The sequence below is a fragment of the Microtus oregoni genome, unplaced genomic scaffold (genome assembly GCF_018167655.1).
Source record: "Microtus oregoni isolate MIOR12 unplaced genomic scaffold, Mior012 000015F_ref0000493, whole genome shotgun sequence".
NCBI classification, from domain to species: domain Eukaryota; kingdom Metazoa; phylum Chordata; class Mammalia; order Rodentia; family Cricetidae; genus Microtus; species Microtus oregoni.
Genome location: NW_024543074.1, coordinates 23,701,486 through 23,726,012, shown reverse-complemented (window position 1 = coordinate 23,726,012; position 24,527 = coordinate 23,701,486). Strand labels below are relative to the sequence as shown.

The 24,527-nt window shown below is 54.5% G+C and overlaps 3 protein-coding genes across 8 annotated transcripts in view; 2 read left to right on the top strand and 1 right to left on the bottom strand.

Annotated features, from left to right (window-relative positions):
• The window catches only part of Smg6 (SMG6 nonsense mediated mRNA decay factor), a 251,623-nt gene extending 238,625 nt beyond the window's left edge, over nucleotides 1-12,998 (top strand). For all 4 annotated transcript variants that reach the window (XM_041663953.1, XM_041663955.1, XM_041663954.1 and 1 more), the window contains 4 exons: nucleotides 4,607-4,760; nucleotides 7,583-7,794; nucleotides 8,267-8,348; nucleotides 11,284-12,998. In XM_041663953.1, coding sequence (XP_041519887.1) covers nucleotides 4,607-4,760; nucleotides 7,583-7,794; nucleotides 8,267-8,348; nucleotides 11,284-11,414 — 579 coding nt within the window. In that variant the 3' untranslated portion in view covers nucleotides 11,415-12,998. The remainder of the gene's footprint in view (nucleotides 1-4,606; nucleotides 4,761-7,582; nucleotides 7,795-8,266; nucleotides 8,349-11,283) is intronic.
• A 106-nt stretch (nucleotides 12,999-13,104) lies between these two features.
• Nucleotides 13,105-17,719, bottom strand: Hic1 (HIC ZBTB transcriptional repressor 1). 2 transcript variants are annotated; one of them, XM_041663902.1, is made up of 2 exons: nucleotides 17,522-17,719; nucleotides 13,105-16,056 (listed from the first exon to the last, which is right to left on the bottom strand). In XM_041663902.1, exon 2 carries the CDS (start codon nucleotides 16,034-16,036, stop codon nucleotides 13,925-13,927), a length of 2,112 nt encoding a protein of 703 aa, XP_041519836.1. In that variant the 5' UTR covers nucleotides 16,037-16,056; nucleotides 17,522-17,719; the 3' UTR covers nucleotides 13,105-13,924. The 2 variants fall into 2 exon arrangements, with proteins under 2 accessions (XP_041519836.1, XP_041519835.1); XM_041663901.1 differs by lacking the exon at nucleotides 17,522-17,719 and adding an exon at nucleotides 16,408-16,710.
• Nucleotides 17,720-20,865: 3,146 nt separating this feature from the next.
• Nucleotides 20,866-23,492, top strand: LOC121456772 (basic proline-rich protein-like). Of its 2 annotated transcripts, none has more exons than XM_041665222.1 (2): nucleotides 20,866-20,900; nucleotides 21,263-23,492. In XM_041665222.1, exon 2 carries the CDS (start codon nucleotides 21,362-21,364, stop codon nucleotides 21,941-21,943), a length of 582 nt encoding a protein of 193 aa, XP_041521156.1. In that variant the 5' UTR covers nucleotides 20,866-20,900; nucleotides 21,263-21,361; the 3' UTR covers nucleotides 21,944-23,492. The 2 variants fall into 2 exon arrangements, with proteins under 2 accessions (XP_041521156.1, XP_041521155.1); XM_041665221.1 differs by having other exon boundaries at nucleotides 20,874-20,900; nucleotides 21,084-23,492.
• Nucleotides 23,493-24,527: the final 1,035 nt, after the last annotated feature.

Sequence of the window (24,527 nt, the reverse complement as noted above, 5' to 3'; positions counted from 1 at the left end):
CCTTTAACTCCAGCTCCAGAGGATCCAATACTTGTGGCCCCCATAAGCACCTGCATGCATGCACACACACACTCAGTTGAAAACAATAAAAATAAGTTTTTAAAAGTAAATACTCCTGTGCCTCCCCTCCCTATTCCCAGTTACTAATATCTTTGATGGTCACTCAGATACACAGAATGTAAAAAAGAGAAGAGAGTTATACAGGAAGAGTAGAAATTGTCATTGTTGTTACTAATGTGTATCAGGCACTCTTACGTGCAAGGTGAATGTAGAAGTTTGCTGTGTTATAAAACCTCTCATTTCTGGTAATGACATTACTCTGAACAAAGAGGTTACATGATTTCATCACCCTTTGAAAGAAAGGAAGCAGCCACACTGTATATATCTTAGTAGAAGGAAGACTTAGGAAAGAAAGCCTCTGCCTGTTCTGCCTTGCTTCTTGATCTGTTATGTACCTTCTATGACAACCAATTGTATTGTGGGGGGGGGGGGGAAAGAGGGAGGGAGGATAGGGGAAGGAAGAGAGACAGGTTTCTCTGTTTTACCAGCCCTGGCTGTCCTAGAACTTTGTAGATCAATCTGGCCTCGAACTCAGATATCCACCTGCTTCTGCCTCCTGAGCACTGGGATTAATGGCATAGGTCACCACTGCCCAGATGTTTGTTGTAATTTTGTGTCTCAATTGTCAGTGGGTTAGCATTATAAAACAATGCTCACTGTGTAGAGGAAACTTAACTTGTACAAGAACCTTCCTAGAGATGTAGCCCATCAGCTTCTTTAGCTGTTGCATGTCGTGTCTGTCTCAACTGTCTTGTCAGTTTGCTCCAGGAAGCTCCTATCCCTCAGAGATGGCTGAATTCTTAGCACTTTTCCCAAACTGAAGTTACTTTTCTCTTGCACACTTCATGCCAACATGGTCCTCTTGCCATAAATCTGGTTTGTAGTATTTTTTTAATTTTTTAAAAGTCTTTCTTGGCTTGTTTATGTGTTTGCTTGTTTTTGTTTTTGGCAAGGTCTCCTGCCAAGGATGATCTTGAACTCCTGGTCTCCTGTCTGCTACCACACCCACTTTGGAGTGCCTACACTTTCCTCAGGTTCCCAGTGCACTAAGAACCAGTGTGGCCCAAGCTGAGCTAAAGTTAGAGGGCTCCTGTGGAACTCTCCTTCCAGGTCAGCACATTTGACTCCAGGCCAGGATGATCTGTCTGAATCTCAGCATTCCAATTGCACCCCCCTCGCTCCCACCAGAGGCTTCTGCAGCTTTTTACTCATACAAACAAAAATAAATCTCACTACCGGCCTCTGAACTCCACAGCAGCGTGCTTCCCCCTTCTCCCTGAGCGTCCCATGGCTGTGAGTGGGGACTTGGCACTCTCCCCATCGACATCACTTTTTCACTCCCTGCGCATCCTGTGTCCTTCTCTCACCGTGCGACCCAGAGATCAGAATGGGACGTGACGGCCGGCACAGGCGCCGTGCACAGCTGCCAGGAATCTGACGGGTAAAATCTGGAAAAGTTGGGAGGGCAAATGCTAAACACATACAGCGCCACTCAGAAAGGACCGGAAACACAGACACCCATTGCAGAGAGCCTGACTCCTAAACCTTCTGAGTCTGCCATTCTTTTTATTGGTGCTGAACTAATCTTGTGACCCAGGTATGACTCCCCTCACCCACCAAGCCCACTGGTACCCTAGGAGAAGAGACAACAACCTTGTCTAATCTCCTGAGACTGCATGAGGGCATGTGGGGAACAGGAAGCAGTTGTGTGGTGACTCACTGGGCAGAGCCAGGTTAGGGGAAGTTGTCTGCAGGCGTCCCTGGGACCGGATGAGGGCAGCTCAGCTTTGACCACCACACGCAGCTTGGCCCTGACCCATTCCCAGGAAATCATCTGCTACCTCTCTGAGAGACTATGGCAGTTCACCTTTCTAACCATGGACCAGAACTCCAGATACTCAAGGAAGCTAATGCTCCCTGAGCCTTATTCTAGGTTTTACATTTGTCCTGTAATCAAACACCAGGTAGATTCACTTTGCCCCTCCACCCAGCCTGCCTTGGCTGCCTGGCTATTGGCCTTCCTGCTTACCACCAGCATACAGGTGAGATGGTCAAGGTCTTAGGAATCCATTGTTCATTCAGGGTGAAAAATGACAGTCAGCGACTTCCTTAATGGAAGTCTAACCAAGGCTGCATATTACTTCTCAAATAGGAAAACAGAGATGTGGTGGCACTTCCTTAAGACTAAGACCTCTATCACTACAGGTGCTAGTGTGCTATCATTCATGAGCCATGTGGCAAAGCCTGTTATGTCCTCTCTCCCAGAAAGACAGAGCTCCAGGAAAAGCATTCTGGTAGAGTGACATGGAGAACCAAAGCCTGGGAAAAGGCTGTTCCTCGGTATGAAAAAGGACAATAGAGTATTTACTCAACCTAAGCAGAACCATTTTCTGTTCTTCTAAATGCCCAAGCCAAGATTAGTAAACTGTGTTACTGTCCTGATGGCAACTCTCTGGGGAGGTGTTTGGGTCACTACAGTGACCCAAAACTCCTGGCAAGGTGGCTGACACTTTCCCCTTGTGAGGTGAGATCAATTGGAGGGTTTCAGCAGACTGGGTCTCTCAGCCACATTTCTCATGCTGCCATAGTCCCGTGGCCTGTGTCTTCGCCAACTGTGGTGGCAGTGGCAGCAACAACTTACTCATAGGGAAAGGTCCCTGGTAGGTCACCGAAAAGCCACCCCCATCATTTGAAGGCATGCCCTTTCAGTTTTACTGTCGCTGTTAGTGAAGCCTAGGCAGCCTTTTTGCTGACTGTTGGTGGCCAGGCCCAGCACTGTGGGCCCCATCTCAGTTGGCACGCACATATACTTCCTCTGCTCTGTTTCTGGGTCTGTGTCCTTGCAATTGCTATGTTTCAGAAGACCATAAGAGGGAGTGAGGGAACTGGGACTTGCCAGCTTGTTTTTCTGGATTCCCACTGGTACTGGCTAGCTCCCTACACAGAATCTGCCAGAGCAGATAGATCCAGCTGATCAGTTTGCTTCCTGACCATGGTCCTCAGAGGAAATAGCACAATAATGAATATATTCTGTAGTGACAGATATACCCTAAACTTATCCCAGCAAGCCACTGCCACTCATATAAGACTGTCAGACTAGAGGACACTGGGCTTTGCAGATGTGCACAGAGATGTGAAAGGCTGTAGCAGACAGTCCCTGGGTTGTGGGCTTCTAAGGGTGAGGATGGTTGGTACACAGACCTACTAGTGATGGAGAGGATTGTTGAGTCATATGGGGTAGGACACTTCAGGTTGTTTTGTTGTTTGTTTGTTTTTATGGCATTTCAGTTTGCACTAGGATATAACAAAAAGTCCTGGTTTAAGTCAATTTAAAGGAAAAATGAAGTCAGTAATGGTATTACTAGAACAGGAGTCTGACAAAGGGGTAAAAGTTGAGCAAAAAATGCTGGGGGTAGTGTGCCTTTAATCCTAGCAGAAGGCAAGGCAGAGGCAGGCAAATCTCTGTTCAAGGCCTATATATCAAGTTCTAGGACAGCCAGATCTACATAGAGAGAGACCTTATCTCAAAAAAGAAAAGAGAAAAGGTAGAGAGCAAAAAAGACCCACATTTAGGAAATACTGTGCAAGGCAAGGAAAGGTGGTAGCCGTTGTGATCTGATTGTTGCTCTTTGGGTCATAACTTCATCTTTATACCCCTGCTGCAGGAAATGATAAATAGCATTCTGCTAATAGCTACTTTTTAAAAATTTTTATACTTTGTGTGCATGCGTCTGTTTGTGCGTGAGCACTGATACAATATGTATTTGGGTGTAATTTGTTGGAATTGGATCTCATCAACCCATAAATCTTTTTCAAGGACAGGGTCTTACTCTATAGCTGTAGCTGGTCTGAAACTCTCAAATGTTTGTCTGCTTCTGCTTTCTGAGTGTTGGGATTAAAGGTGTGTGCCACCACACTGGGCAATGTGTATCTACTTTTTGTTTGTTTTTTTCCCAAGACAGGGTTTCTCTGTATAGCCCTGGCTGTCCTGAAACTTATTTTGTAGATAAGGCTAGCCTCAAACTCAAAGAGATCCACCTGTCTCTGCCTTCTGAGTGCTGGGATTAAAGATGTACACCACTACATTATCCCCTATCTCATTTTAAAATGGGATGGAGGGGGAGAAAGAAAGATGAATTCTGATATGGATATTCCTAAGTGTTAGATTGAGAAGTACCCTTGTGCATGGTGCCTGTATAATAAATATGTAGAGCCCCTTTCCTAGCTGAGTTATTCACTCCCTTCTTATGTTCTTGATTTCTAGTCTTAAGATCCTTTCAGAAATTATTTTTTGATATCATCAGGCTTCTTTTTCAGTGATAGCCAAGGTTTAGTGGTACCTCATCCCTGGGCCATTTGGTCTGTGTTGATTTGACTGCATTACTTTGCTCAGCTCATGAGTCTGTCCCACAGGCCTGAAGGGGTGGCTGTGCCTCTGGAGGGGGAAGAGATGTGTGGGGGCAGGATGCTTACACACTGTTGAGTCAGGGCCCTGGCTCACCCGCCTGCTCACTCTCTTGCTCCCTCACATTCTGTGTCCCTGTAGGCTGTTTTGGAAGATCAGAGTCAGATGCGGCAGATGGAGCTGGAGATCAGACCCTTGTTCCTCGTACCAGATACCAACGGCTTCATTGACCACCTGGCCAGTCTGGCTCGACTGCTGGAGAGCAGGAAGTACATCCTGGTGGTGCCCCTCATTGGTGAGCTGGGCGGGAGGACAGAGAGACCCTGCACGTGCATAGCAGCCCCCTCTACACCCCTCTGGAGCCAGGCAGGGTGACCTGGCTGTGCATGTGTAAGACAGGATTTGCAGGGAATGCATGGGGCAAGAAAAATTGTTTAATAATCAGAGTAGTTCAAATTATTATGGCTGATCCATGGCTTAAACTGCTTGAGCAAATGGACTCCCGTGTCCCAGCAACCAGCGGCTACATGAGCCCAGCCCTTGTTTTTTCCTTATAAAGCTTGCAGTAAAACAGCAAAGCTGGTTCCCGTTATTGGTAAACACTCAGCCCTGGCAGATAACGGCAGTGCTGCTGGGTGGTCTGGCAGGGAGGCTGGGAGGATTTTGAAGTGGTTAGATGCCTTTGGTCTGATTGTCTTGTAGCTTTTCATGATCATTCTGTTGGTTCGAGGTAACATTCTTCTGGCCAATGTCACCCTAAGGCCAGCCTGACAGGAACCCTCCAGAGCACGACCTTTGGCTCACGCCTTTCAATTCCTACCACTTGGGCCATTGGTACTGGTGGAGGCTAAGCATCTCAGGGTCCAGCATGCCTGCTTTTCCTAGCCGGAGTGCTCATTGGAGACTATTGGGTGCCTTTAGTTCTTGGAGCCTTGGATTATGCTTCGGTGTCTGGATACTTGTCAAATATAGCTGATGTCGCTACTATAGCTGGTGGCTGTACTGGGAGGGACAAGGATTGTGTAAGATGATTGCAAAGCCCAGGATTTTTAATGCCTCTCTTTCAGCAGCCATCTGAAGCAAGTTCGAGAGTCCTATTCTCTGGAAAAGGCACCAGACTGGCAGTCTGCCTGATAGGCCACCTCTGACATCTATGCCAAGATGTTCCATTGGGCCTTCCCTCCCAGTCCCAAGTGTCTTAGTGCCAGATGGGGGTGGAAACAAAGGGCAGGAAACATCCGCCCCTGCAGAGCCTGTAGAACCCTGGGGGGTTGTGGGAAACACGTTAGCACCACCTGAGAATGTTGGCACTGAAGCCATCCTCCCTCCCTGTCTTCCTTCCCCTCCCCATGTGGCCTGGACAGAGCCTCTTAAACCCAGGCCCTTAGCCCTAGGAGAAGGTTTGCTGTACTTCAGAAGAAGAGCAGCTACTGTCATAAGGCAGAGCAACAGCACTACACATTGCCCTGAGCTTTCTGTTTGCCTTTCTGGGTACTAGGTAGACTGGCTTACAGGCTTTATCACAGTACTTTTCTCCCAGGAGGTTTTTTGTTAGGGAAAAGAAAGTAGATTGGTCACTTTTGCTAGATGGTCAGTAACTGGTATAACCGAGAAAGTTCACTGTCATCTCAAGGTTGCCTCCCCAAACTGAGAAGGTACCACCTATAACTTCCTAGGCTAGCAGTCACTGACACTACCTGTGCCCCTACTATGTGCTTGTTCCTGAAAGTCAGAGCTGTGACCCTTTGCCCTAAAGAACTTAACTTTGATAGAGAAATCCAGATTTGGTAGGAAAGGGGCAAACATAAGAAAACCTAGAGGATACATTCAGAGCAAAGTCAATGACCCTAAGGGTACTAGCAACTGACAGCTGTATTGAAGCCACCCAGGCCAGGCGCTTTGACCCCGTGTCATCTGGGCAGATCCCTGTGTTCAGAGCTGTAAGGGGAGCTCCTGTTCACTCATTCTTTCCTTGGTGGACTCCTGCCTTAGGACCAGAGCAACAAAGGGTTAAGCTTACAGCCTTCCCTGCTTGTGTCTTGTGCTCTTTAACCTGCTCTGTGCTCTTTAGGTCTGACCCCAGCATTGAGAAGTCCCGCCTGGTGCAGAAGCACAAACAAGCGTCCCCTTTGAAGCCTGTTTAGTTTGGAAGCAGGAAAGCAGATTTTGGGATAGAATACCAGTTTTTCCTATTTGATGTTCTGTTTGTTGTACCATAACACCCATCCACCACTGCCACACATTGTGTGGACCTTGCAGCTTCATGATGCTAAAAGTGTGTGTGTATGTGTGTGTTCCCATATGGGCCCTTTCCAGAAAATGTTTCTGAATACCCAGACAATGAGTGCCAGGCTCACCATGGAACAGCATGCTCATGCCGACTCCCCAAGCTATGAATCATTATACTAAGGAGAGGCCTCAGACCCCAAACTCTCCCCAAGCCCCCAAGGAGCGCATATTTCCCACTTGACCTCAGGCTTTTGGCTGGAATTTTGGAAAGAATCTTCACCAGAAAATGAAGCCATGTCCCAGACACATAGACAAGCAGACAGGCACGCGCATACACGCGCGCGCGCGAGCACACACACACACACACACACACACACACACACGTGTAGTATCAAGGAGGTAATGTGCCAAGGTTATGGTTTTGTGAAATACCAGGGCCCTTGCAAGTAAGTCTGGCTGTCCTTCTTCCTTGGTGGCATCCCTGTACTCTGCTCCTACTGACGATAGGACCCCATCCCCTTTTAGATGGCTGTGGTTCAGACCCAAGTAGCTGAGGAGGGGCACCTCACTTACCATTTTGCTAATATGTTCTTAAGGTACCCTTTTAATTTAATCCTATAACTCTGGAATGCCAACTCCAGAAAATCTTCTAAGTTCCTTCTGGGAGGAAGATGGGGCTCAGAGGAAGAAGCAGATAGGAGCTAAGGCTCAATAAAAGTCTTGGGCCCTTTCTTATCCCCACAAGGGCCTATCCTACTATAGTTTCATTGGAAAACTCCTGTGGAGAGGGGGCCTCTTATTATCTGTGAAGGCACCTGGCAGAGAAAGTGGGCAGAGACCACAGACGAAGGCAAGCATAATTGCTGATTGTAAACTCTGTTTTATCAGTGATCAATGAGCTCGATGGCCTTGCCAAAGGGCAGGAGACAGACCACCGGGCTGGGGGCTATGCCCGTGTGGTACAAGAAAAGGCCCGAAAATCCATCGAGTTCCTTGAACGGAGATTTGAGAGTCGGGACTCTTGCCTGCGGGCCTTGACTAGCCGTGGCAATGAACTTGAATCCATCGCCTTCCGCAGTGAGGACATCACTGGACAACTGGTGAGACACCACCACCACCACCACCACCACCACTACTACCCCCTGCCAGGGAAAGCCCATGGTCCACTATAAAAAGTGTTCCTGGCCCGGCAGTGGTGGCGCACGCCTTTAATCCCAGCACTTGGGAGGCAGAGGCAGGCGGATCTCTGTGAGTTCGAGGTCAGCCTGGTCTATAAGAGCGAGTTCCAGGACAGGCTCCAAAGCTACAGAGAAACCCTGTCTCGGGGGTGGGGGAAAAATGTTCCTGAAAGGAGGGAGTGAAAAAAGGCTTTTTGAGCCTGGGCAGCCGAGGGATAGGCAAGGCCCAGGAGGGGAAGAGTACCTGTTCCCTGTATCACTGAGGACAGTTAAACTCAGCCAAGCAGAGCCAGAGCATTCCTGAATGAGCCTCTAGGACAACCCTGGAAGTCCCTCTGCCTCTGCATGGCGCCCCCTCCTGCCCAGTGGTGATTTTCACACTGTTTTCTTCCAGGGTAACAACGATGACTTGATCCTCTCCTGCTGCCTGCACTACTGCAAAGACAAGGCTAAGGATTACATGCCCACTAGCAAAGGTACAGTCTGGCCTCTCCTTGGACCATCCATCCCTCTGTCCTACTTTATCCTACTCATCCATAGTTTGTAAGAAGAGTCCCTCTACTGACTTTGGCCTACAAAGCCCATACAGGGCCTATACAAGCCTGAGGCCCATCTTGTCCATCTTCCCAGAGGTTAGACCTCCTATCATAGATTCCTTGTCCCCAAACAATGTCAGGCGATCTGGGACCAACTAGGGATGATCCTCGCTAGTCCTGCTCTAGGCAGCGAACATTCCCACTCAGTCTGCATCCATTTCCTTTCTTGGGTCCTCAGTGAGTTCCTTCTGACAGCAAGAATGTCTTATGATTCAGTATAGCTTGTTCTGGCCATGTTCTCCTGAACCCAGCTCTCTGCTGCCCTGAGAAGTAGAGCCTCTAGTGGGCATACTTTTTCTTGGCCATGCTCACCTCCCTAGCCATTTCAGAGTATCCCTTGAATGTTAACCTATATCAGGCCTGCAATGGAGGTCCTCCTCATCCAGGAATAGGCCTTTCTTCTGGACCTCTATTGCAGTGAGCTGTAGTATTTTATAGGCTAACTGGAGCTGGAAATAGGGACAAACTTAAAGACTGAGCCCATAGCTGAGTTTTAAAATGTTTTGGTGAACAAAATCCCACCTCTGGGCCACCGTAGAACTCTCAAGTGTCTGAGCATCTCAGCCTTGAATGTCCTGCCCAGCCCCATGGTACCAATGACACACAGAAGACTTTGCTACTGATTCCCAAGATTACAACATTTCTTCTTGTGGAAGGGAATTCTAACCTCTCCTAGCTTAGTATTGTATGCTGAGCTAATAAATCTCATTAATGGGTCTCTGCTCATACCTGTGTAGCCTCATGATTTTCTTTCTGACTCTCTTGCTCCTCTAGCTCCAATAGAAGTCCATGCCCTCAGTTCTGACTTGCTGGCTAACCCAGGAGTTGTCCTCTGATTGCTCCTTCCTGCACATTAGCACAGCCCTCCCTCGTGCCAGTGTTTCTGCACCAGGAGCTAGTCAGTAATCCACCACTGCTGTTCCATAGAGGGGCTACCACATGTACTCTCCCTGAGGGCCAGACCTGGAATGTACAACTGACAAATTAGAATCCTGGCTGAGCCAGAAGAGTTTGTGACTTACCCCCGGGCAGTTTCTTAGAGGGGTGCAGGATTGCAAAGATCCTGTGGAAAAGTATGGCTCCAGTAATCCTCAGCTACCAAACTGTTTTGTTCTTAGCCCAGATGCGTTTGGACTCAGGCTGTACTAATCCTGACACCCCCCCCATCACCCCCAAACTGCCTACAGAAACCCACTGCCATCCTGGGGACCGCCCCTATCAAAATTACATCAGCAACGGCTGGTGTAATCAAACCCCATTTGTCAGTGTGAATTCTTAGCAGATTAACTTGTCAGATTCACAGAGAAACCGTCACCAAATGTTTATGTGTAAACGATGTTGAATTTTAAAATCATGTGGATTATGGCGGATGGGGCCTGACAAGATGACAGTCTCTGGTTTCTAACAAAGTGAAGTTACCAGTGTCAAAACAGAGGATGTTTATTGTTAAAAATGTCTCAAAGTATCCACAGAAACCCCTACAGACCCCTGCCAGCAATGCTGGGCCTTTGCTGGCTGACCTAAGGCCTAGGACTCTTCTGGTCTGAGGCCCAGGGCAGGAATAGTAGAGTTGCAGACAGACCCAGACAACAGCTGGGAACCCCATGTAGCACCCCACACCACTATCCTACCACATACACACATTCCAGGCCCAGGCAACAGAAGGGTCTTAGAACTCCCTTATTCATGACCACCTTCTTCACCTTCTGTACACAGCCCTCTCCCTCCTCTCTTTCCTTACCACCATCAGCCCCATGAGCCTTTCCCTCTTCATCCCCAAATTCCTCCCTAGGCTGAAAGCCAATTCTCAGCCTCCCTGCCTGGAGCTGGCAAGCCCAGAACTACTCAGGTCAGACATGATGTTTGCAATCCCCCAGCCCGCCAGCCCTAGCAGTCCCCAAACACCACAGGACATTTCCTGTGCCTTTGCTCTCTGCCAGACCTCTACTAGGAAATGCCAGGCCAGGACGTAGGGGTAAACCTGCCACCCAAGCAGCCATGCCCAGGGCTTGGAGTATCACTTAAGCGATTGATGTTTAAGTTCTCTCCTGTACGTAGTCAGAAGCAGGGAAAGACTGCTATAAAAACTTATCTAAAGACAAAGGCTATCTGTACTGGTACAGATTGATTTCTAAGTTATGTAAAATGCATCAAGACGGTGTGGCTAATAAGTGTTACAGGTGGGGGGGCTCTATACATATGCTAATGTGTGTATTTACAGAAGTACATAAGGATACTACAAGGCACAGAGCTACCTGGGTTACACGGCATCTGGGAGGACAGTCCTGCCTCTACTTTTCTTGTGAACCTTCTGTACTATTAGATGTACACAGATAACTGATTGAATAGATTCTGTAGCCATAGCCACAAAGCCCTTTTAGCACGACCTCTCCTGAGGTCCCTGGAACTAACCCCTTTCCCCACATTTGTAAGCTCTTCCCACTTAACTATTCATCTTTGGATTTTTAGCCTTTGGGTACATAAAACAGAGAATGTGTTGTAAGGAGTGGTAATGGGAGGCTGGGGCCAACAGTACAGTTAGGAATCGATGGCAAGGGGCTGTTTCCTAATAGTTCAGAATCCTGGAGGACAGGTCTGTGGATCTCGGTGACCAGGCATAAGAGTCCTGTGTGGGAGGTGGGCGTTCAGAGCAGCAACACAACTCTTGCCTAGCTTGACCCTTTAAGCAGCAGCGATACTCTGAGTCTGGAAAAAGGAAAGGGCTTGCCCCTGCAGGACCACATTCCCCTCAGGACAAGAAATGGCATTTGACACTTTATCCTCAGCAGAGCCCATCTGCTTTCTGTGCCAACAGAGGAACCGATCCGCCTGCTACGGGAAGTGGTGCTGCTGACCGATGACCGGAACCTGCGGGTGAAGGCACTGACAAGGAATGTGCCTGTGAGGGACATCCCAGCCTTCCTTACGTGGGCCCAGGTGGGCTGAGGGGGCCACACTGGGGCCCACCCCCATGGAACCATTCCTGAGAGGCCACCAGGCGTCCAGTGTAGCACGGAAGATGTCCACGTGCCTGAGCCACCAGTCCACCCAGACAATAAACCATCCTCTTCCAACCTCACGCCGTGGCCGTGCTGTGGGGGAGCCGCTCCTCACAGAGCCCCTCCCAAGGGTCAGGCGGAAGCTGCTGGGACCCTCCTGGGCTGCCAAGTTTAGCAGGGAGGTGACTGGCTACAGTGACAACAGGTGGACAAGCCAGATAGGCCACCAAGCTCTCAGCCTTTCTCCTTCCCGTCTGGTTTCAGGGCTGGAAGGAGGCCTACTCAACCCAGGGACCCAGCCACTCTGTAGTGGCAATGGGGCAGAGGTTCCAGAGTTTCAAGTGAAATGATAGAGCCCTCAGTCTGCAGAACCTCTGTCCTGAATGTCTGAGAGGCTTTGGCTGTTAGGAAGAGTGTACCTGGGGGGTCTCTGTCTCCCTGAGGCTTAGGCCCCCTGTGGACCCATACTGGGTTCTGTCCATAACAGCAGCCCTACTAGCCCTTCACTCTACACGCACTCATGCACGTACGCGCGCGCACACGCACGCGCGCGCACACACACACACACACACACACACACACACACGTTTCTCTTCCTGTCCACACCAGTCTTTGTCCTTGCACTTTGTCCTTGTTTTCTCTTTGGGCAGTCATGGGTCTAGAGGGAAAGGACATCTAGTCTTGGGCCCGTGCTTCCTGAGTGGCCTCCCACCTGCATATGCTTCTAATATTTGGCCTTCCTTTCTCACTAGCACCCTCTTGGGGAAATTTCCTCAGACTCTTCCTGTTCCTTCTTTGTTTGCCTTCCCTTTCTAGTTGGCTCTTTCATCACCCCAAGGGCCCTCAACTTCCTCACCTCAGTTCCTTGTGGGGCTTCTAGCTCCGAATCCCCACACACACCTGTGACTGGAACCAAATACAGCTTTCCCAGCTGTCCTTTACTTCCCAATCCTCCTTACACCTCTAAGAAGCTTCCCCGCTGGTGGAGGTGGGCCCAGAACCTGGGGTGTTTGGCCAGTTCCTTTCTGTATCCTCCTATTCTCTACCCAGAAGAGGGGACTCGGGGCTCTTTTAGCTTCTGGGGGTTTTGTTTTGTTTTTCCTTGGTGCCCCTCTGTTCACAACCTCACTTGGAGGTGCCCTACCAGGAATGAATTCCTCCGGTCTTGCACAGGGCAGAGGAGGAGGCAGTCTTTGTTGGAGAGGAGTAAATCTCAGTAGATCACACAGCCCACAGCCTGACTGTACCCACTTCTCCGAGGAGCAGTGTGCATCACCAGGGGTGCTCTGCCCTCTTCAGGCTCGGGGTCCTACCAGAAGAGAGCTATGCAGGAGAGCCTAGGACAGTGATTTTGGGGTACAAATGCCCAGGGCTCAGAAGACCCTGTCTGTTGAGTTGTAAGGCCCAGGCCCTTTGAGGTCCTCTCCTCGGCTGTGAAGGCCATTGGCTGATGGTGGGGGAAGTGGGAGAACACCTTTCTTCTTTCTGTCCCATTTGAAACCCTGGTTTTGTTTCCTTAATAAATTTTTAGTTGTGAAACATATTGACCTCCTGTTGGTCTATTTTTGGGACTGAGGAGGGGAGGCAGACTCAAGCCTGTACACCTGTGTTGGGGCCCTGCCACCCACCCTGGTGCAGGGGCAGAAGAGAGGCACAGGATTAGGGACCTTGGTTACTGCTTTATTGCTGTTTGGTTGAGTATAGAAAATGGAAGCGGCTCTGGGAGAGCCTGTGTACAGAGAAGGGAATATACAAAGGGACAGAACGGGAACCAAGGAGACCTCGCTCCAACCCAGCTAAAGCTGGGCTCAGGATAGGGGCCACCCGGGGCGCATGCAATAAATACGATGGGGCCCCAGGAAGAGGAGGGGGACCTCGGAAACAGACAGGTGGGCCAGGGCTGTCATCCCTGGCTCAAGACCTGCCCACCCTGGTGGGTCAGGAAGGGAAGGATTGGCCCTGGGGCTAGTGCCACTTGTGCAAAATGAGGAACTTCACATTATCAGTCCCGGGCTGGGCAGGAGCCGGGGAGCGGGGAGGCCCTCCGGCGGCTCAGTCCCCTCCCCTCTCCCCAACTGTGCCCAATGCTCCTACCCCAGCGGGGAGATTCACAGTGAGAATGGGTGTGGTCGCAAGGGCCGGAGGTAGGGCTGGGAGCGTCCGAATAGTGGCCCCCCTTCCCCCAAGAGCAGCACGGAACCGGGGGGAGGGGGCCAACGAACCACAGGGAGAGGCGGGGTTCTCCTTTGGTCAAAGCTGATATCAAAAATATAAATCTCCCTTCCCCTATCCCACCCCCGTCCCGGGGTTTTCCCCCCACCGACTTCCCCGGGTTAAGGCACAAAGCAGTGAGGCCAGGTGAGGCGTAGAAAGGTGGGGCCACCACTGCGGCGCTGCCGCTGCTACCAGTTATCCCCGGACCGCCGGGTACCGCCAGGCGCACCTGCGAGGGGCGCTTTAAGTGGGAGAGAAACGGTCGATGGTCCGGCCGTCCGGTCCCGCGGCCAGGTGCGCGCCCTGGCTCAGCACCTCTGCCGCCTTATCCGGGCTGAGTCCCAGCTCGGCAGTGAATTTGGCCAGCGGGTAGAGGCTCTCGAGCGCCACCTTGGGGTCGTGCAGGAAGTGCGTGGTCTGCGCCAGCAGCTCCGCCGCAGCTGCCTTGTCCTGTTGCTTCAGGCTCAGCTGTTCAGCTGTGAGGCGGGCCACAGCAAAGACACCCTCCGGGAAATCGAGCTTGCCCTTGCCGTCGGGGCCGGGGACGCCAGGTAGTCCCCCGAGGCCAGCCAGCGCCCCGGCTGCGCCGGCCGCGCCACCTACAGCATGCATCTTCATGTGGCTGATGAGGTTGCGCTGTTGAGCAAACTTGCCACCACACACCTGGCACTCGTAGGGCTTCTCTCCCGAGTGGATGCGCATGTGCTCCGTGAGGCGGTACTGACGGGTGAAGCGCATGCCGCACGCGTCGCACGCAAAGGGCTTCAGGCCTAAGTGACTACGCATATGGCGTGTCATGGTTCCGCGCTGCGTGAACTTCTTCCCGCAGATGGTACACGGATAGGGCCTTGTCAGCCAGTGCGTCTTCTCGTGCTGCCTCAGCGTGGCAGGGTCCTTGTAGCTCTTGTCGCAGGACGCGCAGCGGTACGGCCGCAGCAGCTCTCCCAGGCCGCCCGGGGGCCCAGTGATCTTGTCCCCACCACCACCAAAGGGGGGCCCGAGGCCGGCGGTCCCAGCAGCCCCCTCAGCAGCCTCTGCCCTGCCATACAGCGCCTCCTCTTCCTCCACGTGAGCCTCCACGTGTGCATTCAGCTGCTCCGAGCTGGGGAAGCCTTTGCCACAGGGGATGCACACGTACAGGTTGTCACCAAAGCTCTCAGGTTCGCCATAGGCCAAGTGCGGGCACGGGTAGCCATCCAGGTGGCCACTGGGTGGGCTGGGGTCCTCGCTGCTACCAGTCTCTTCACTGCTGCTCTTGTAGTCGTCTCCGTCAGCGCCTGTGCCTGGGTAGCGTGGCGGGGCCACCAGACCGAGCGGGGGACCCCCGGGTGAGGCTGCCGGGTCCCCACCGCGTTCCTCGAGGCGCTCGTCTGGGGAGCGGCGATCTCGGACCAGATCATCGCCATAGTTACCCAGGACTGGCTCGTGCTTCATCCAGCGGTAGAGGAGGCTGGGGCCGTCGGGGCGGACGGGGGGCTCGGGTCCCGGACTGCCGCCGCTTCCTCGAAACGGGTCTGGAGTCGGTACGGCCTCTTCCAGCTTCTGGAAGGGCAAAGGCGGCAGCAGCGGCAAGGCGAGCGGTGGCTCCTTGTAGACTGCGGACGCCGTACCGGGAGCGCTGTCCGGCCGCTGAGGCAGTTCTCTCTCACTCAGCGGTCGCTCGGGGACTGAGGAGTCTGGCGGGCTCTTCTTGGACAGATCCAGGCCACAAAGCTCCGGGGCGCAGAGTGAGGCTGCTGGGCCCGGGGCTGAGGCATACAGCTCGGCGCAATGGGTGTTGACCGCGGCCTCGGGCCCCGACGGCGGCTCGGCAGCAGGCGGCGGCGGCGGCCCGGCCGGGGACGAGTAGCAGGCCTGGATGACGGGCGTGGCGGCCCTCAAGCCCCGGCCGGGCCGCCCACAGGGCGCATAGCCGCCGCCGCCGCTGCCTCCTCCCCGCAGGTGGCAGTACTTGCCGTGGCGTTTGAGGCGCTTCTTGCACAGAGCCACGAGGTCAGGGATCTGCAGGTAGCTGGCGGCGGCCAGCACGGCGCCCAGGCTCGGCTCGGCCCCCGGGGCCACAGCTGCTGCAGCTGCGGCCTCAATACTGTCAGTCAGGCGGCCGGTGTAGATGAAGTCCAGCACCAGGCGGAACACGGCCGGGCTCACCATGTCATGGTCCAGGTTTAGCAGGTTGTCATGCACCACCAGGGACTTGAGGTAGGCGCTGCTGGCCGCCAGCACGTTCTTGTGCGCGCGGAAGAGGGCGTTCTGCACCACGATGATCACGTCGCACAAGAAGCCCTTGGTGCGCTGGTTGTTGAGCTGCAGCAGTAGCTGCCTCGAGTGGCCAGGCGCCTCCATCGTGTCCAGCATCGTCTGCCCAGCACACTCTCCTGCGGGGGAGACACACACCAGCTGGGTAAGAGCTAGGCCGGGCCGGGCCCTGGCCGCTCGCACCCAGCCCAGCACTGCTCCCCTCCGCTTCCCCTTCCCCTCAGCTGAGCAGGAGCCTGGAGCACCAAGGCCTGGTCACTAACAGAGGAGCCTCAGCGGCCTCCGGGAGTAGGAAGCTAGGCCCGCTGGCCCCAGACCGAAGGAGCAGGACGAGAAAGGCTGTGGATGGAGAGGAGGCCAGGTTAGCCTATTTGTCCCAGCCCCAGATGCTGCTGGGCACTCGAGCAGGGTGCTGGGAACTTCCAGGGAGAAAACTATTCGGGCGAAATGACCCTTGCGGAGACAATTACCCGATTTAAGTAAAATGTCCGCTTCAGGAAAAGTCATTCAGGGCCGAAAAGTTTGCCCAAGTGGGGAGAAAAGGAGCCGAGCAAAAAGCGACTCCCGCCTCGAGAGAAGTTGCCCCAGTTAAGGGAAGTGATAAGGAGGACGGGAGCACGATGCCCATCGAGGCGCCGCCCTGGCCGGGGGCTGTCAGGCCTTCGTTTGGCCAGGCCGCCCCGGCGCGGCGCGGGAAGCGGAGACAGTGGCTGCGGTGGCGGGCAGAGCGCGAAGGCCGGGCCCTGGCGCGGGGAGGGCGTTATATCGGGGCAGGAGGCTGAGGCAGGAAGCAGGTGGGGGGGAGGGGGGAGCCACGCAGCTCCCAGGGGAGGGAGGGGGCAGCGCCCCGGGCGGGCACGACGCACAGCCGGCTGAGGCCCTGACCCCGGCCTGCGCCCCACCCGCGTTCCCGACCCAGCCCCGGCCTCGACTCTACATCTCTTCCCCAGCTTCCCTCGGCCCCGTCTCCCCCGAAACTCTGCCGCCCCAAACTTGGGGGAAACTTTCCCAACTTCAGACAGGGCGGGAGGAGCGCGCCGGCCTTAGTCCCTCCAGCCCCCAGTTTCTCCTCTAGGCCCCCAATTTCAGCAGCCTGGCGGCCCCGGGGACCCACGCTTAGTCTTGAGCCGCCCTGCCCGCGGGCGAGCGCGCCCGCCCCTGTTCCCCGCCTGGCCCGCAGGGCCTCGCGGGCCCGTTACCTGCGGCCGCAGCCCAGCCCGGCTTCCCTCCCCGAGGCTGTGGCAGCTCCTAGCCTGCGCCCCACCCGCCCCGCTGCCAGGCGCCGAGCTGTGCCAGGGCAGCGCCCCTGGCAGCCCCGCCCGCCGGCTCCCCTTGCCTTCCCCTCTCCTCCCCAGCCCATGTGCGGGCAGAGCCGGCCCCGGACCGCTGACCCCGCTGTGAACCCGCCGACGAGCAGCGGCCCAGCCATCCCGAGTCCTCTAGGGAAGACACTTAGTGCCCTAAACGCCTGCGGCGACCCGGGAGGCCCGCGCCTGAGGATGCTCCCCGGCTGGCCCACGCGCGAGGACCAGCCTGTCCCGGGTCCCATGCCTGCCCCTCCCGGTCGCCAACTCGAGGACCCACCTGGGGGGCATGTCGGAAGCCCCGGGCCCGGCTGCCGGCGGATCCAGGGGGGACGTGGCTGCAATGCGCTGCCCTCCGCCCGCCGGGCCCCCGGTCGGTCTGTCCTGCCGGTCCGTCCTCCCCGCGTCCTGGTCGCGTCTCAGCCCCACCGCGCTTTCCGCACACTCTTATCTGGAGCGGCCCGAACCGGCAGACGCTGCCGCGGCCATGGCGCCACCTCGCGGCCGCGCGGGATGTGTATGGCCGGGCTGCGACCTCTGGCGCACACCTGGGCTGGAGACTTACAGATGCGGAGCTGAGCTGGAGATCTGCAGGTTCACACTTCCAGATGTGCCCACTTGGGGACCCAGATATCGGACCTGGGAGTCCCATAAACCTTAGAGTTTTGGGCTGTGTGCTCCCGAGTACATATTTCTATGTAATAAGGCGCCAATTCAGAAAAAGTTCTGTCTTCAGAAAGGGAACTCTGAAGTCGGGTGTGATGGCACACTCTTGTAATGCTAGCACCAGGGAGTTGGAAGCGGGAGGACCAGGAGTTCAAGGTCAGCCTCTACGCCCTCACTTCGGGAGCGGGGGGGGGGGGGAGACGGGGGTTGGAACACTAGTGACAGTAGGTGGTGAGAGGGCGATTTTGGAAATCCTAAATGAGATGAAGGTAGCTAAGTTCGGAGCGGGGAGCGGGGCTTTCATTGGGCATTTCTGAACATCACTATCCCCTCCTCAGGAACGTTATCAGTACGCACATCGTCTACGTTCAAACGCTGTCCAAGTAGTGACACTCGCAGCCCGCCCCCTCCTGGAGTCCCAACTTCTTGGGCTACTGCAGAGGCTGCTATGGTGAGCACCCCTGTGAAACAGAGTGGAGGGTGTACCAAAGAACCCTCCCTGAACTTACGGGTCTCCAGAAGGAACCTAGGATCCTCGACGGGAAAAAGCTGGACAGAGCCCCTTGGGACGTGTCCCCTACCCCCACATCCCTCATCTAAGCAGTTTTGAAGGATCCTGAATGATTTTTTTTTCACCAATCCACCATTTGAGAATTATCACGAGAGCCGGCGGCTTGAGCTCCAACCCCTCCCAAAAGATCCTACACAACGCCATACGAGGGAGGGCTCCATTCATGTTGGTGACGCCTCTTCTAGGTGGGAGGAGACCGTGCACCGGCTCGTGGGTGCTCCGGAAATGTCCCTGCGCAGCTGGGCGGAGGCACCAGCACCGTTGCAAGCACCGCGCCTCAGTGGCCCACGCTCCGCCTCCTCCCCGCACCTCCTGACCCCCGCCTACACCATGGGGGGGGGGTCCCCCCAAACCGCCCACAGCTTCTTATTGGCTGCACCTTCCTCCGTGGCCAAGCCGGAGAGGCTGGGGCGCAGTTACTATGGTAACCAATGAGGTTCCCAGGATCTCATCTCTCAGAGGCCTTGGAGAGCTTAGCAACCGCGCGGGGCCTCAAGACTGGTGGGGGCCGCGCTCGCCGCACCCCACGCTGTCCTCGAGCCCCCACGCCCCCGCTTGAGGTAGTGGCTGAGTCACTCGCCCCGGGGCCGCGACACGGCCTCTGGCTGTACCAGTGAGACACCAAGGTCTTGGGCGCCCCCTACAGGCTGCGTTTCATTGGCAGGAGACTTCTACGCCTGGCCTAGGATTCTGGTCCAAACAAGTTAAGACTGCCCTTTGCCAGGTTTCTGTGGTGTGCTCCGAATTCATCTTTTCCACGAACAGTCTTGTACATCAGCACGAGACAAGCACTGCGGACGCACAGTCGGCTCCGCAATTTCTGAGCTCTAGGAGAAACGGACACAGTCTCTCAGTCGAGGGATACGCTTTCTAGCTGAAGCAGAGTGTTGGGGACGTGAAGGCTCACCAGAAATGCTCTTAGCAAATCCCAAATAGCAAGCAAGATGTCTGTTTTTTCTCCTTTTAATGGGGTTAGATTGTAGGCGTCTGAAAAAAAGCCCCCAGCCTCTGTGTGTCTATCCGCTGACTGATCAACACAAGGTTCAACGTGTCCACTGTTTGCCGTCATTGCATCGCTATGGGGAGGACCACAGAGTCCTGTCCAAGCGTCTCTGTGTACTCCCCCGCTCCTCTCGCCATGCCCCCACGCCTCCCGCCCACGTCCTCGGGTTTTACTACGCAGCTATGGCTGGCCTCGAACTTTCTATGTAGATAGGCAGGCCTCAAACTCACAGAGCCTTGTCTGTCTCCCATGCGCAGGGATTAAACGTAGATGCGCAACACCATGCCCCGCCTTTTAACTCAACTTTTCTCTCCTGCCTTATCTCCGGGTCAACCTGGTGCAGCTTTCTCCCCTTGCTGAACACATGCCGCCCCCATTTAGAACCTAGAGATAGAATTGGGCTATTCTGGGGAACCTGCCCCACAACGCATGAGCCCGTTTGGCCAGTTCTCACTCCTCTAGAAAGGGGTTTCTGCCAAGTTCAGCAGTCATTCCCTCTCTTACAAGCTCTGCCTATGCCTTCTACATCAGTGAGTGCTGAGGTGGTCTCTCGGTGCCAGAGCTGGCCACTGGCCAGTTGCCCTCTCCATCACTTGTCAGGCTAGCCCTTCCCTTTGTGGATGCTCCAGACAATTTCCTAGACTCTCTTATAGAGGACCCTTTACTCATTTCTGAAGTCCGGGCTACGCTCCTCAACTCCCTTACCTTCCCTGCGGTTTCCACCATCTGACTTGTACCTTCCCGCCTGCAGCCGAGTCAAGAAACCTTCCAAGACTTCCAACCTTCACCACCCCTCTTCCCCAGCCTCTTGCTGGGGTTTCCTTTCCTTGGTCCCCCAAGAGAAAGAGAAAGCTACAGTGACCATACGGGGCGTGATACCACCGCGAGGGATCTTCCGGCGTTACAGACCTGCCGGGTCTAGGAATCAGGAATGTGGTTGGGGGCTACCAAGTGAGGCCCCCCGAGGTCCAGGCGAGAGAGGACTGAGCCCCCCAGGACTCCCGAAGCCCAAAGGGGAGAGTGAATAAATACGCAAAGGGGCTGCACCCTCCCTGCACTGTCCTCCTCCAGCCCGCCGCCTGCAGTTCCGGAAAGTTAACCCCTTGGAGACCAAGCCTGGGGTTACGTACTCCCCCTACCCAATCCTGCTTCCGCGCGCACACCCTCCTCCCGCTCCCAACTCCAAGTCGCTTCGTCCCGTCTTCCCCTACGCTGCCCCCCCCCCCCCCGCGCTTGCCACTATAAATAGCATCTTTTCCCGTTTCCTAAATTCCCTGCTGACGTCGGCAACGCGTCAGTGTGTAGGAGCCGCGGCCGCATGAATGAGCCGCCGCACGAGTACTACGCGCGCCTATAAAAGCCGCGGCGCCGGCCGAGCTGCGGGAGGCAAGCCGGCACTGGGGCGACGCGGCCCGCCAGGTAAGGACCCACCGACGGTCGGAGATGGGCCGATGCACGGACACCATGGGAAGGCAAGGAGGGGACCAGCGGGCGGAGGGTTGGAGGGTCGCTCCGGAGTGAGGAAGGGGACAGAGTGGGAGGGACGAAGGTTCCTTGCAGCTTGGAGGAGCAGGGGCCGGAGGCTGACCCAACCCTATGCAGCACCTGCCGGGACCCAAATGAAGACGCAGGACACTCTGGAGAAACATGGAGCGGAGAACCGAGCCCCCCGACTCCATTTCCCGAAGCTGAGCGGCACCTGCGCCATCCTTCTAAGAAAGTGGGGAGAAGGTGCTGGAGTCCCAGGAGACGCGCCCCCTCAATTCCCTCCCTGTCCGCAGAGCGGTGACTCAGCCTAGATGGCCCCGACTGATTGAGCCGGGGCGGCCACGACAGACGCACACCTCGACCCTGCGACTCTCTCGGGACCCCTGCCCCGCATGCTGCCCAGACGCCCCTTCCCAGTCCTGTCCGGTCCCTTCGGGCTGTCCCACTGCCCAGGACTTCCCGCCTCTGCGAGTGGAGCTGTCCTCTCAGGACCAGGCGGGGGCGGGGCTTCGGCCAGGCGCCCCACTCCACCCCCACCGCCACCGCACTGCCGGAAGTGCCTCCCCACTGGGACATCTTTGACGTCACAGGACTCTGACGTCAACGGTCGCGTGCCTGTCCGCGCGTGTTTGGGCGGAGGGAGACGTGAGAAGCAGCAGCGCCCCGGCCGCGGGCGACGGGACATCCCCGCCCGGGCAGTGCGCCGGCACCTTGGCTCTAGACTGCTTACTGCCCGGGCCGCCCTCAGTAACAGTCTCCAGTCACGGCCACCGACGCCTGGCCCCGCCCCAGGACCGCCGACCCCGGGCCCCTCCGCGCCTCCCTGCGCCGCTGTCCGCGGTGCTGATGCAGCGCAGGAGCCTCCCTCGGGCCCGCCCGTCCAAGGTCCCCGTTGGCTGCTGTGGGCGCTGGTCCCGCACACGCTCGTACAGCCCCAGCTGCCCCCGCCGCCTGCGCTGCTGACGTCAGCCTGACAGTCCCGCCCCCGCGTCTCCAGGGCAACCGTGGCTTTCGATTGTTACTGTGGGAACCGGAGGTAACAGTCTACAGCCATGGTCGCCCCGCAGCACGCCCACGCTCCCCACCACGCCGAGTTCTGCCAGCCCGGGTTTGGGCAGATGCAGAACAAGAGGAGGCGGGGCGGCGACGCAACATCCGATGTGTCTGCGGGGGTGGCAGGAGGTGTGCTCAGAGAGGCAGCCTATGAGGCTGTTGCCTGCGCATCCACCCAGGCACAGAAACAAGCCAGGTCCGCGGAGTGTCTAAGCATCCTCCTCAGTGACTGTCCGGTTTTTCCAGTCGAGCTATCTGCTACCTACTGGTGGCAAAAAATTAGGTTGTTCTGAGATAAGAATTTTTATCTTCTGAGGAGGAGGGTGTGGAGGACAGGTGAGACCAGAAGTCCTTCAAGAAGGGAAAACACGTTTGCCTGCAGAGGGCTAAAGGGGCCGGAGAAGGAAATTTATCACACGTTTCTTCCAGAAACTCCCAGGTGAGCAGGCATAGGGCAAAGAATTCATTTCCTGATAGAGCTACAACCTCTCTATGACTTTGTCTCCCCAACTTTCTCCTGAACCACAGAAGATGATCCTTGCCGGCTGATAGTGGCTTATGCCTTTAATCCTAGCACTCGGGAGGCAGAGGCAGGAGGATCTCTGTGAGTTTGAGGCCAGCCTGATCTACACAGGGAGTTCCAGGACAGCAAGTTCACCTGATCCCTTCTCCCTTCAGTTGGTCTCTAAGTACTGTATCCAACGTGCCATGACAAGGAGTACCACAAAGGCCAAATCTGTGGCTAGGGCTGCTGAGGGACTCTGCTAGGGTACTGTCTTCAGGGCTTTAAAAATCCTCTGATCTAATCGAGGCAGAAGAAACAAACTACAGGGACATTCTGAACCCATCAGAAGAACGTGGGCAGAAGGTTGCCTGTACAATGCTGCGATTGTCTGGTATCCTAGAAAGCATTTAGTGTAAACCATGCCCTCTTCCCCAAGGATTATTTTACGGGTTGGAAAGCTGAGGCCTAAGTTGGGCATTTAGCCTATAGTGAAGTGGTAGTTACTGCCTGCTTTCTACAGGAGAGAAACCACCAAAGCCAGGAGCAGTGGTGATAAGTACATGCAGGCCCAGCTACTCAGGAGACTGAGGAAAGTGAGCCCGTGAGTTCAGAAGTTCCAGGCTAGCCTGGGCAATATGGTGAGATCCTCTGCGTCTCAAAACAACGGGGAGGGAGGCATGTGATGGCAACAGGCAAGAATGTGAACTTTTGGATCCGAATCACCCAATCTTGAGTAATGTACTTAGCCTTTGTGTCTGTTTCCTCAATTGTAAAATTCGGTTATTAGGTTAATGACAGTACTTACTTCATGACATTACAAAGTAAAATTAGGCAATAAGATGGTGGGCTGAACACAGAGCTCCATAGTACAGTCTGTGCTTAACATGCCCAAGGTCCTGGGTTTGGTTCAAGGCACCAAAAATAAATGAGTTAAGCCATGGTGGCAGATACTTTTGAATCCCAGCATTTGGAAGACAGAGAGAAGTAAGTGGATTTCTGTGAGTGCAAGACTAACCAGAACTCTGGTGAGACCTTGTCTCAAAAATAAATGAGATGATGGGCTTCTACTTGTCCCCTTGTCTGGTACAGTTATTTCTCAATAGATGTTATTTTCTAGCCTCTGGACCTTATTTGCCTGGGCTATAAATTGAAAAAAAAAAGTGTGCTTTTGTTTTTGGAGACAGAGCTTCTCTATGTAACTAGCTTTGTAGACCAGGCTGGCCTCGAACTTATGGAGATCCACCTGCCTCTGCCTCCTAAGTGCTGGGATTAAAGGTGTGCACCACCAGGCCTACACAGCTAAATTGAAACTTTCACAGCAGTGATTCCTCAGGGGACCTGCTTTCTCTCCCCTGCAGAGGGTTCTTAGTCTCATTAGAAGCCCTTTCCTAGTATTACATATTTTACCAGGGATTTAAAACTCTACCCAAGTTTTCAAATACCCAGCTCAGGAATGACGGGGCAGTCTGTCAAACAGATCTAGCTTTCTCTAAGAGTTCCAATTGAACAAATGTTCCTCATGTAAGTGGCTCACAGGGGTTCAGTCTGCCTGGTGAGAGGTGACAACCATTCTGATTTACAGGAGGAATCTTTAGTCCAAGCATGAGCACTTCTGCTTCACCTAATAAGGCTCTGCCTAAACCTTCCCCTCCTTTTCCGCAAAGAGCCAGGTCCTAAAGACCATTCACATGGATCTTTATTTAGAGGACTCCCAAGGAGTGCAGGTCCTTTTCCCCAGCGAATCCCGCCTAGAGGGGGCAGCCTAGGACTGCCGGAGAGTCTGAGTACTGATTTGCAGATCCATCATTTTCAGAAAAGCAGAAATAGTAAGGGGCCAAAGCCAATAGGTTTATAGGAGTAATCCCATCTGTTGCAATGTCTTCTTGTCAAGAAAGTAACCCCTGGAAGACTACAGCAAGGCAGAGACCAACTCCCTACAACCAGTAAACTGGACCTTTGGGTATAATCCCGTTCTTTTTTTTCCCTTTAATTTTAAAAAG